The sequence below is a fragment of the Panulirus ornatus genome, chromosome 10, assembly GCF_036320965.1.
Source record: "Panulirus ornatus isolate Po-2019 chromosome 10, ASM3632096v1, whole genome shotgun sequence".
Lineage (NCBI taxonomy): Eukaryota > Metazoa > Arthropoda > Malacostraca > Decapoda > Palinuridae > Panulirus > Panulirus ornatus.
Window position 1 is genome coordinate 40,362,151 of NC_092233.1, and position 7,892 is coordinate 40,370,042.

A 7,892-nucleotide genomic window follows, 5' to 3' on the forward strand; every position below is an offset into this window, starting at 1 on the left:
CATCCACTGGCGGTCAACTGATAGCGTGACCTCGGTCCGTACCCCTCACTGGACGGGTATATAAGGCGTCCATTGACTCTGACCCTCATACTCTCCATACTCTCCACATCCGCCACCTTTCATCATGAAGCTCGTGAGTATATACTTCATTGTCTGCAGGAAGCAGAACAGTAAATCGTAGAAAAATTTCATTCATAATGTATATATCTGCTTCTCTAATCAGCACTATTGTGCGATAGTTTACTGATACAATCATAAAGAGTCCACAGTTTTCGATTTCTTATGTTCCAGATTGTTATCCTTGTCTTAGTTGCTGTGGCTGTGGCAGATGACTCGGAGGAGAGCATTGCCATCCTCCACAGCGAACAGGTCAACCCCGACGAGTTTGGTGCCCACAGCTCCGACTTTGAGGCCCAGAACGGCATCCAGTTCCAGTTCTCCGGTCATGAGGGCACGGAGGGAGGTTCCAGCATGGCAGGCTCCTGGAGGTCAGTTAACCTGTTATCTTTGTCGTCCATGCTACACTACAACTGCAGTGTTAATATTTAATATTATATATGTACACATATCTATCTACATCTGCCAACCTTACGAATGTTTAATTTTCTCCTTAGCTACCCCCAGGAGGACGGCAGTGTAGCATCAGTCCAGTTTGTGGCCGACGTGAACGGTTACCAACCGCAGTCCGACCTGCTACCCGTTGCCCCAGCCTTCCCCCACCCCATCCCCCAGTTCGTCCTTGAGCAGATCGCCTTCGCTGAGGAGGAGAGGAAACGTAAAGCTGAGGAGGACGACGATAAGTAGATATAACGCCTAACTTAACCTTATCGTTTCATTGAAACTACACTTATGTAGCCTGTTGTTAATGTGCCAGTGTTGTGATATGTGTTGGTTTGCTGAATCATAAATGTAGAACCTATCTGTAAATAAAAACATTAAAGTATAGAAACACTACTTTATATTACCTCTTAACAAGAGTGTTATGACGCAGTTTCAAATTACGGGCAGCAGCCTTCATACCCAGTATTTGATCACAAAGGACACTGGTATGAGCTGTCACTTCAATGCTGATTAAGTATCATTTTCTCTCAGTGATCATCTTATGATAAAAGACAAATTACCAACTGGAGCATCAAACCTTGAACATTAATCATTTAACAATAGTTGCAGGACAATGTGTTCTTCCAACATATAAGAAAAATACGAACGGATTGGTACTATGCTTGCTGTGTAGGGTCATTGTGAGATGAGATTACGCACAGCATAGCACAGCACTTGTGGTGTGCGTATATATATATATATATATATATATATATATATATATATATATATATATATATATATATATATATATATATATATATATTGCGAGGCAGCGCAAGGAAACAGACGTAAGAATAGCCCAACCCACCCATATAACATGTATGTACATACACGTCCACATATACACATACACATACCTATACATTTCAACGTATACATATCCGTACATACACAGACATATACATATATACACATGCACATAATTCGTACTTCCTGCCTTTATTTATGCCCGTCGCTACCCGGCCACACATGAAATGAAAACCTCTCCCCACACATACGAGCGAGGTAGCGCTAGGAAAAGACAAGAAAGGCCACATTCGTTCACACTTAGTCTATAGCTGTCATATGTAATGCCCCAAAACCACGGCTCCCTTTCCAATCTAGACCCCACAAAATTTTATTGGCTTACCCCAGACCCTACAAATGCCCTGATTTAGTCCAATGACAGCACTTCGACCCCGGTATACCACATCGTTCCAATTCACTCTATTCCTTGCACGCCTTTCACCCTCCTGCATGTTCAGGCCTCGATCGCACAAAATCTTTTCCACTCCTTCTTTCCACCTCCAATTTGGTCTCCCACTTCTCCTCGTTCCCTCCACCTCTGACACATATATCCTCTTCGTCAATCTTTCCTCACTCATTCTCTCCATGTGACCAAACCATTTCAAAACACACTCTTCTGCTGTCTCAACCACGTTTTTTTTTATTACCACACATCTCTCTTACCCTTTCATTACTTACGCGATCGCACAACTCTATCTATAGCCCACGCCTCAATACCATATAACATTGTTGGAACCACTATTCCTTCAAACATACCCATTTCTGCTTTCCGAGGTAACGTTCTCCCCTTCCACACATTTCTCAACGCTCCCAGAACGTTCGCCCCCTCCCCCATCCTGTGAGTCACTTTCGCTTCCATGGTTCCATCCGCTGCCAAATCCACACCTAGATATCTAAAACACTTCACTTCCTCCAGTTTTTCTTCATTCAAACTTACCTTCCAATTTACTTGTCTCTCAACCTTACTGTACCTACTAACCTTGCTCTTATTCACATCTACACTCAGCTTTCTTCTTTCACATACTTTACCAACCTGAGTCACCAGCTTTTGCAGTTCCTCACCCGGATCAGCCACCAGCGCTGTATCATCAGCGAACAACAACTAACTCATTTCCCAAGCTCCCTCATCCACAACAGACTGCATACTAGCCCCTCTCTCCAATACTCTTGCATTCACCTCCCTAACAACATCATCCACAAAGAAATTAAACAACCATGGAGACATCACGCACCCTTGCCGCAAACCGACATTCACTGAGAACCAATCACTTTCCTCTCTTCCCACTCGAACACATGACTTGCATCCTAGGTAAAAACTTTTCACTGCTTCTAGCAACTTACCTCCCATGCAATATATTCTTAATACTTTCCACAAAGCATCTCTATCAACTCTATCGTATGCCTTCTCCAGATCCATAAATGCTACATACAAATACATTTGCTTTTCTAAGTATTTCTAACATATATTCTTCAAGGCAAACCCCTGATCCACAGATACCTTACCACTTCTGAAACCACACTGCTCTTCCCTAATCTGATGCTCTATCCATGCATTCACCCTCTCAACTAATACTCTCCCATATAATTTCCCAGGAATACTCTACAAACTTAAACATATGCAATTTGAGCACTCACCTTTATCCCCTTTGCCTTTGTACAGTGGCACTATGCGTGCATTCCGCCAATCCTCAAGCACCTCACCATGAATCATACATACCTTAAATATCGTTCCCAAACAGTCACCAACAAAGTCACCCACTTTTTTAATAAATTCCACTGTAATACCATCCAATATATATATATATATATATATATATATATATATATATATATATATATATATATATATATATATATATATATATATATATATATATATATATATATATATTATCCCTGGGGATAGGGGAGAAAGAATACTTCCCACGTATTCCCTGCGTGTCGTAGAAGGCGACTAAAAGGGGAGGGAGCGGGGGGCTGGAAATCCTCCCCTCTTTTTTTTTTTTGATTTTCCAAAAGAAGGAACAGAGAAGGGGGCCAGGTGAGGATATTCCCTCAAAGGCCCAGTCCCCTGTTCTTAATGCTACCTCGCTAACGCGGGAAATGGCAAATAGTTTGAAAGAAAAAGAATATATATATATATATATATATATATATATATATATATATATATATATATATATATATATATATATATATATGCATAAATATATATATATATATATATATATATATATATATATATATATATATATATATATATATATATATATATATATATATATATATATATATATATATATATATATCTTTTTTCTTTTCTTTCAAACTATTCGCCATTTCCCGCATTAGCGAGGTAGCGTTAAGAACAGAGGACTGGGCCTTGAGGGAATACCCTCACCTGGCCCAATTCTCTGTTCCTTCTTTTGGAAAATTAAAAAAAAAAAAACGAGAGGGGAGGATTTCCAGCCCCCCGCTCCCTCCCCTTTTAGTCGCCTTCTACGACACGCAGGGAATACGTGGGAAGTATTCTTTCTCCCCTATCCCCAGGGATAATATATATATATATATATATATATATATATATATATATATATATATATATATATATATATATATATATATCTTTTTTTAATTTACTTTGTCGCTGTCTCCCGACATAGCGAGGTAGCACAAGAAATCAGACGAAAGAATGGCACAACCCACCCATATACACTTGGATATACATACACGTCTGCACATGCACGCACATACACATACCTATACATTTCAACGTATACATATTTACAAATACGCAGACATATACATATATACAGTTGCACATAATTCATATATGCTGCCTTCATTCATTCTCGTCGCCACCCCGCCACACATGAAATGACAATCGCTTCCCCCCACATGCGCGCGAGGTACCGCTAGGAATAGACAACAAAGGCCATATTCGTTCACACTCAGTCCCTAGCTGTCATGCATAATGCACCGAAACCATAGTTCCCTTTCCACATCCAGGCCTCACAAAACTTTCTATGGTTTACCCCAGACGCTTCTCTTGCCCTGGTTCAATCCATTGACAGCACGTCAACCCCGGTATACCACATCGTTCCAATTCACTCTATTCCTTGCACGCCTTTCACCCTCCTGCATGTTCAGGCCTCGATCGCTCGAAATCTTTTTCAATCCATCCTTCCACCTCTAATTTGGTCTCCCACTTCTCCTCGTTCCCTTCACCTCTGACACATATATCCTCTCTGTCAATCTTACTTCACTGATTCTCTTCATGTGACCAAACCATATAGAAACACCCTCTTCTGCTCTCTCAACCACAGTTTTTTTTATTACCATATATCTCTCTTACCCTTTTATTACTTACTCGATCAAACCCCCTCACACCACAGAACGTCCTCAAACATCTCATTTCTAACACATACACCCTCCTCCACACAACTCTTTCTATAGCCCACGCCTCGTAATCATATAACATTGTCGGAACCACTATTCCTTCAAACATACCAATTTTTGCTCTCCGAAATAATGTTCTCGTATTCCACACATTTTTCAGCGCTTCTAGAGCTTTCGCCCCCTCTCCCATCCTGTGACTCACTTCCGCTTCCATGGTTCCATCTGCTGCCAAATCCACCCCCAGATATCTAAAACACTTCACTTCCCCCATTTTTTTTCCATTCAAACTTACCTCCCGTTGACTTGTCCCTCAACCCTACTGTACCTAATATCCTTGCTCTTATTCACATTTACTCTCAGCTTTCTTCTTTCACACACTTTACCAAACTCAGTCACCAGCTTCTTCAGTTTCTCACCCGAATCAGCAACCAGCGCTGTATCATCAGCGAAGAACAACTCACTCACTTCCCAAGCCCTCTCGTCCACATCAGACTGCATATTTGCCTCTCTCTCTCTCTCTCTCTCTCTCTCTCTCTCTCTCTCTCTCTCTCTCTCTCTCTCTCTCTCTCTCTCTCTCTCTCTCTCTCTCTCTCTCTCTCTCTCTCTCTCTCTCCAAAACTCTTGGATTCAACTCCCTAACAACCCCATCCATAAACAAATTAAACAATCGTGGAGACATCACGCACCCCTGCCGCAAACCGACATTCACTGAAAAACAGTCACTTTCCTCTCTTCCTACTCGTACACATGCCTCACATCCTCGATAAAATCTTTTCACTGCTTCTAGCAACTTGCCCCCAACACCATATATTCTTAATACCTTAAACAGAGCATCTTTGTCAACTCTGTCATATGCCTTCTGCAGATCCATAAATGCGACATACAAATCCACTTTTTTTCTACATATTTCTCACATACATTCTTCTGGTTGTTGAGGATATTTAATGTATGTATGGCTCATGGTAAGGCACCTTAGGATTGGCGGAATGCATGCATAGTGCCATTGTACAAAGGCAAAGGGGATAAAGGTGAGTGTTGAAATTACAGAGGTATATGTTTGTTGAGTATTGCTTGGATATTATATGGGAGGGTACTGATTGAAAGGGTGAAGGCATGTGCAGAGCATCAGAATTGGGAAGTGTAGTGTGGTTTCAGAAGTGGTAGACGATGTGTGGATCAGGTGTTTGCTTTGAAGAATGTATGTGAGAAATACTTAGAAAAACAAATGGCTTTGTATGTAGCATTTATGGATCTGGAGAAGGCATATGATAGAGTTGATAGAGATGCTCTGTGGAAGGTACTAAGCGTATATGGTGTGGGAGGCAAGTTGCTGGAAGCAGTCAAAAGTTTTTATCGAGGATGTAAGTCATGTGTACGAGTAGGAAGAGAGGAATGTGATTGGTTCTCACTGAATGTCGGTTTGCGGCAGGGGTGCGTGATGTCTCCATTGATGTTTAATTTTTTTATGGACGGGGTTGTTAGGGAGGTGAATGGAAGAGTTTTGGAGAGAGGGGCTAGTATGCAGTCTGTTGTGGATGAGAGTGCTTGGGAAGTGAGTCAGTTGTTGTATGCATTTGGTACAGCGCTGGTGGATGATTCGGGTGAGAAACTGCGGAAGCTGGTGAATGAGTTTGGTAAAGTGTGTGAAAGAAGAAAGCTGAGAGTAGATGTGAATAAGAGCAAGGTTATTAGATACAATTGGGTTGAGGGACAAGTCAATTAGGAGGTAAGTTTGAATGGAGAAAAACTGGAGGAAGTGGAGTGTTTTAGATGTCTGGAGTGGATTTGGCAGCTGATGGAACCATGGAAGCGGAAATGAGTCACGTGGTGGGGGAGGGGCGAAACTTCTGGGAGCGTTGAAAAATGTGTGGAAGGCGAGAGAACATTATCTCGGAAAGCAAAAATGGGTATGTTTGAAGGAACAGTGGTTCCAACAATGCTATATGGTTGCGAGGCGTGGGCTATAGATAGGGTTGTGCGGAGGAGTGAGGGTGTGTTGGAAATGAGATGGTTGAGGACAATATGTTGTGTGAGGTGGTTTGATCGAGTAAGTAATGAAAGAGTAAGAGAGATGTGTGGTAATAAAAAGTGTGGTTGAGAGAGCAGAAGAGGGTGTATTGAAATGGTTTGGTCACATGGAGAAAATGAGTGAGTAAAGATTGACAAAGAGGATATATGTGTCAGAGGTGGAGGGAACAAGGAGAAGTGGGAGCCCAAATTGGAGGTGGAAGGATAGAGTGAAAAAATCTTGAGCGACCGGGGCCTGAACATGCAAGAGAGTGAAAGGCGTGCAAGGAATTGAGTTCATTGGAACGATGTGGTATACTGGGTCGACGTGCTGTCAATGGATTGAACCAGGGCATGTGAAGTGTCTGGTGTAAACCATAGAATATCTTGCGGGGCCTGGATGTGGAAAAGGAGCTGTGGTTGCGGTGCATTACACATGACAGCTAGAGACTCAGTGTGAACGAATGTGGCCTTAGTTGTCTTTTCCTAGCGCTACCTCGACCGTGTGCAGCGGTAGGGGGGCGCCATTTCATGTGTGGCGGGGTGACAACGTTAATGGCTGAGTGCAGCAAGTATGAATATGTACATGTGTATATATATATTAGTCTGTGTATGGATATGTATGTATATGTTGCAATGTATAGGTATGTATATGTGAGTGTGTGGGCCTGTATACATATACATTCTTCCGTCTGTTTCTTTGCGCTACCTTGGTAACGCGGGAGACAGCGACAAAGTATAATAAAAAGAAAAAAATAGAATATGTATATATATATATATATATATATATATATATATATATATATATATATATATATATATATATATATATATATATATATATATATAAATGGATCCTTTTGTTTGTTAAACTTAAGGAACATAAATATAGTATAAGAAAAGGACAACATTCGAATGCCTTACTTAATCGCGTTAAAACTATGATCATTTTCTTGACTGGAGTAATGCCATCTCAGTAATTAACCTTAACTCTAGTACCACGAAAAATATTGAATTTTCTCTTATTGAATACAAAAAGAATTATAACCTTAGTATTAGTGAAGGTCTATAGAAATTGGATAGCTTTATTGTTGAAA

General features: G+C 40.9%; 1 protein-coding gene across 1 annotated transcript; it reads left to right on the plus strand.

Annotated features, from left to right (window-relative positions):
• Positions 1-22: 22 nt before the first annotated feature.
• Positions 23-895, plus strand: LOC139750674 (cuticle protein AMP4-like). The gene is made up of 3 exons (XM_071665349.1): positions 23-133; positions 292-488; positions 615-895. The coding sequence occupies exons 1-3, from the start codon at positions 125-127 to the stop codon at positions 802-804; spliced, it is 396 nt and encodes a 131-aa protein (XP_071521450.1). The 5' UTR covers positions 23-124; the 3' UTR covers positions 805-895.
• The last annotated feature ends 6,997 nt before the right edge of the window (positions 896-7,892 follow it).

Excerpts from the sequence above, each read along its gene's own strand:
- LOC139750674 (XM_071665349.1), top strand. Across the intron at positions 489-614 it reads AGCATGGCAGGCTCCTGGAG|CTACCCCCAGGAGGACGGCA; the intron begins GTCAGTTAACCT and ends TTTTCTCCTTAG.